Below are 4,503 nucleotides of genomic sequence, written 5' to 3'. Positions count from 1 at the left end.
ACATTTAAGGGGGTTCTTTCTTTGGCAAGTTTTCAATTATTTCAAAAGGACTGGATATGGAGAGATATCAAAAACACATACAACAATGGATGATATCTTATCAATTTAATGAATATATCATATTGGTATCTGGGAAGGATGTGTCAAAGTATTCAAATTTTCATATTAAATGATATTGTGTTTCAACTAGGTGTATAATGCAGTCTTCTCATTTAAATTCTGGTATTCTATGTTTCAGAATCTGACATTAGTAGAGTTATTAGAGCTAGCCCATCAGGTGTGTGAGGCTATGTCCTATCTAGAGGAAGTCCATATCATACACGGGAATCTTGCGGCTCGTAACTGCCTGTAAGTTAATTGTATGTAGGAGTAGATGTGTTGCTGTATTTGTTTGCTAGCGAGTTTTTAATGGAATTTTAAAGGTACATTGTATTGGTAGAGATGATGGCATAAGAACCATGATTGTGAAATCTTTATGCTTCAGATTAAGTTATCTTTGTAATTAATTGAAAACAATTGATTAATTCACATATTACCTTGCATTCCAGGATGACAGATGAGAAAGTAGTGAAATTATCTGACTATTCCATAGCTCCATTGTATCCAGGAGAGTTCTATCTCTCCAATGACAATGTCTCTATCACAAAATGGTGGGCACCAGAAATCTTAGACATGGACAAAGGAACCACTCCAGCCTTCAGTCATAAAACAGATTGTGTAAGTATAATTTATAGTAGGTGTACATTGTAGAATTTATCAGTGGTCAAGATTTTGATGTAAATGAAGCCATCAATCTTCTGAAACAGAAGAAATTCATTTAGGCATTGAATAAGAAACTTCACTTTTTATGACAAAACAGTAAAATCCCCTTGTAGTGAACATGCTCATAATGAATTGATGCTTACAATGAAATAATTTTCATTCACCATGCATTTAAAATTGTTTAATTAGCTTAATTGATATAACAAATTATGCTTATTACAAATAAATCATCTGTTTCTGGTACTTTTATAAGAATGTTTTACTATACTTATGATTTCTAACTTTCAATTAAAAGCAAACTATTGTCATGAAATATATGTACAGCATTCTTTAACCATTCACATTTTCACATATTTTTGTTTTTGGTTAACAGTGGTCTTATGGCATTGTTCTGTGGGAGTTGATGACCAGGGGAGTAACTCCTTATCCTGATGTAGAGACAAACAACCTTAAGAAGTATTTAACTGGAGGACATCGGTTAAAGAAGCCCCGACAGTGTCCAGAGGCTGTGTAAGTATTTAACTGGAGGACATGGGTTAAAGAAGCCCCGACAGTGTCCAGAGGCCGTGTAAGTATTTAAATGGAGGACATCAGTTAAAGAAACCCCGACAATGTCAGGAGGCCGTGTAAGTATTTAAGTGGAGGACATCGGGTAAAGAAACCCCGACAGTGTCCAGAGGCCGTGTAAGTATTTAACTGGGGGACATCAGTTAAAGAAACCCCGACAATGTCAGGAGGCCGTGTAAGTATTTAAGTGGAGGACATCGGGTAAAGAAGCCCCGACAGTGTCCAGAGGCCGTGTAAGTATTTAACTGGAGGACATCGGGTAAAGAAACCCCGACAGTGTCCAGAGGCCGTGTAAGTATTTAACTGGAGGACATCGGGTAAAGAAACCCCGACAGTGTCCTGAGGCCGTGTAAGTATTTAAATGGAGGACATCGGTTGAAGAAACCCCGACAGTGTCCAGAGGCCGTGTAAGTATTTAACTGGGGGACATCGGTTGAAGAAACCCCGACAGTGTCCAGAGGCCGTGTAAGTATTTAACTGGGGGACATCGGTTGAAGAAACCCCGACAGTGTCCAGAGGCCGTGTAAGTATTTAACTGGGGGACATCGGTTGAAGAAACCCCGACAGTGTCCAGAGGCCCCGTAAGTATTTAACTGGGGGACATCAGTTAAAGAAACCCCGACAGTGTCCAGAGGCCGTGTAAGTATTTAACTGGGGGACATCGGTTGAAGAAACCCCGACAGTGTCCAGAGGCCCCGTAAGTATTTAACTGGGGGACATCAGTTAAAGAAACCCCGACAGTGTCCAGAGGCCGTGTAAGTATTTAACTGGGGGACATTGGTTGAAGAAACCCCGACAGTGTCCAGAGGCCGTGTAAGTATTTAAATGGAGGACATCGGTTGAAGAAACCCCGACAGTGTCCAGAGGCCCCGTAAGTATTTAACTGGGGGACATCAGTTAAAGAAACCCCGACAGTGTCCAGAGGCCGTGTAAGTATTTAACTGGGGGACATCGGTTGAAGAAACCCCGACAGTGTCCAGAGGCCCCGTAAGTATTTAACTGGGGGACATCAGTTAAAGAAACCCCGACAGTGTCCAGAGGCCGTGTAAGTATTTAACTGGGGGACATTGGTTGAAGAAACCCCGACAGTGTCCAGAGGCTGTGTAAGTATTTAACTGGGGGACATCGGTTGAAGAAACCCCGACAGTGTCCAGAGGCCCCGTAAGTATTTAACTGGGGGACATCAGTTAAAGAAACCCCGACAGTGTCCTGAGGCTGTGTAAGTATTTAAGTGGAGGACATTGGTTAAAGAAACCCCACAGAGTCCAGAGGCTGTGTTAGTCTACATTAACCTAAAGATTATCAATACTTAACTTTGGCAATCTCCAGAGGCTGTGTAAGTAATGTAAAAATTATCAATACTAAACTCTGGTAATGTCCAGAGGCCCTCAAAGTCTACAGTAACGTAAAGATTATCAATACTACATCCCAGAAGTATCAGAGACAATGTATGTCTCCCATCACATAAACTTTATCAGAATAAATCACAGCAGTATCAGACGCCTCCGAAGTCTCCAGTCACAGAAATCTCATCAATTCTAAATTGGTAGTGTCCAGAGACTGTATAAGTCTTCAATCTCTGTAAGATTATCAGTTTTAAGCCCCAGCAATAACTAGAGGCTGTGCAAGTCGCCAGTCATATAAGCTTATCAGCTTGAAACCCTCAGAGTCCAGAAGTTGTTTTAATCTCTGATCACTTCAAGATGATCAACTTTTTGTGACTTTTGATATGTTTGTCGTTGTAGTTATCTGCTGATGTTGAAGTGCTGGACGGACGTTCCTTCAGATCGACCCACATTCCCGGAGATCGGCGAGGAAATCAAACAATTTACGTCGGCTGAGGAGTCCAGTGATGCGTCCCAACCATTACAGACCAAAATAGAACCCGGGGGGTCACAGGAGTACCTGGGGGTGATGGGCTGAAGACATTGGGGTGATATGTTGATGTGAGGCTGGTTTAGGACAGGGATCCAAGTGTTCAGTTGGTGGAGATGATATTTTGTCTGGCTACGTCAACGAGAAGTCACACATTCATGTTTAGGACCTTCTACAACCAATTTGAATAGACCTAATGTTAAAAAAAAAACACTGTGAAGTGGAAGGCTTATAACAATCTGTTATTTTAAGATTTGCTTCTTTTTAGCTTGCTTTGACAAAACAAATCTTGAAAAGATTTTGGAGGTCTGTTTTTAGAAGATACTTTTGTACTTTATATCAATAATATAAACAAACCCAGGTTGAATCAGAATTCATCTTGTTTTTCCTTAAATCAGAAAACATGTTCAACATAGTGTTTGTCCTATTAAATTCGTTTTTGTGTATTTTTAAAATACATACGTAATGTTTTTTGGTGTATTGTATAACACTTACATGCATATGAGGGACCATCACTTTGGACTAATCAAAACCATATCAAAATATTATTCTAAGACGACCCATTAAGTAGTCATCAGATGTGATACAAATGTATTTGTATGATGTATTCTGGTAGAATGTCTCCATTTGCAAGTTTTGAGTGCCAAATTTTCTGAGGAACCATTGTCCATTTATACCAATATCTGAGAGAAGCAGAGGTGAAGTGAATATTATACCTTTATTTTTTACTCATTTTATGTGCAATTTTGTAGTATACATGTACAAATACATGCATGACATTCTAGTTTATACATTGGCAAACCCCCTAATATTTGGTGCATATAAATGTTTTTGTAGTCATTATTATTTATTGTTTTCATATCAGACTCTTTTGCATGCATGGTGCCATATTTTTAAATTTTTGTGAAACTTGTATGCTCATTCAGTACTGCATTTCCTGATATTAATAGACCTGTAGGCATTGAAAATATGTGCTAATCACATTGATGTGTGTGCTACAAAAAAAGTTTTTGATTTCTTTTGAGTGACAGTACCGATACATTTTTTGTACTATTTTACTTCTAAATCAAAAGTATACATGTACAATTTATTTTCTCTCTGTTTCAAAGTGCTTGCTGAAGAGTTTCAATTTGTTTCATAAAAACCATAATGCTTTTCTACTGATTTGTTGACACAAAAATGATCTTTTTTTTTTCTAGGTGGAAAAAGAGAATTTTTTTTGTGCCTTGACGATGGTTTTTAACTTACTTGTAGATAATGTTTCCTATCAATCTACAACAGACAAATGTTGAGCTGAAA

General features: G+C 38.6%; 1 protein-coding gene across 1 annotated transcript; it reads left to right on the top strand.

Moving 5' to 3' along the window:
* The first annotated feature begins 235 nt into the window (after nt 1–235).
* Nucleotides 236–3,571, top strand: LOC134254330 (fibroblast growth factor receptor 3-like). The gene is made up of 4 exons (XM_062736853.1): nt 236–348; nt 549–717; nt 1,136–1,272; nt 3,075–3,571. Exons 1-4 carry the CDS (start codon nt 290–292, stop codon nt 3,250–3,252), a joined length of 543 nt encoding a protein of 180 aa, XP_062592837.1. The 5' UTR covers nt 236–289; the 3' UTR covers nt 3,253–3,571.
* The last annotated feature ends 932 nt before the right edge of the window (nt 3,572–4,503 follow it).

Source organism: Saccostrea cucullata, unplaced genomic scaffold (assembly GCF_032062105.1).
Source record: "Saccostrea cucullata isolate Sc308-1 unplaced genomic scaffold, CSIRO_AGI_Scuc_v1 ctg18030, whole genome shotgun sequence".
Taxonomy (NCBI): domain Eukaryota; kingdom Metazoa; phylum Mollusca; class Bivalvia; order Ostreida; family Ostreidae; genus Saccostrea; species Saccostrea cuccullata.
The sequence above is the reverse complement of the archived record's forward strand: the minus strand, read 5'-3'. Positions and strand labels throughout refer to the sequence as shown.

What these genes read in the sequence shown, in the direction of transcription:
- LOC134254330 (XM_062736853.1), top strand. Translation starts at nt 290, where the DNA reads ATGTCCTATCTAGAGGAAGTCCATATCATACACGGGAATCTTGCGGCT. An exon ending in TCAGTCATAAAACAGATTGT is followed by an intron (nt 718 to 1,135) that starts GTAAGTATAATT and finishes TTTGGTTAACAG; the next exon opens with TGGTCTTATGGCATTGTTCT. An exon ending in CGACAGTGTCCAGAGGCTGT is followed by an intron (nt 1,273 to 3,074) that starts GTAAGTATTTAA and finishes TTGTCGTTGTAG; the next exon opens with TTATCTGCTGATGTTGAAGT.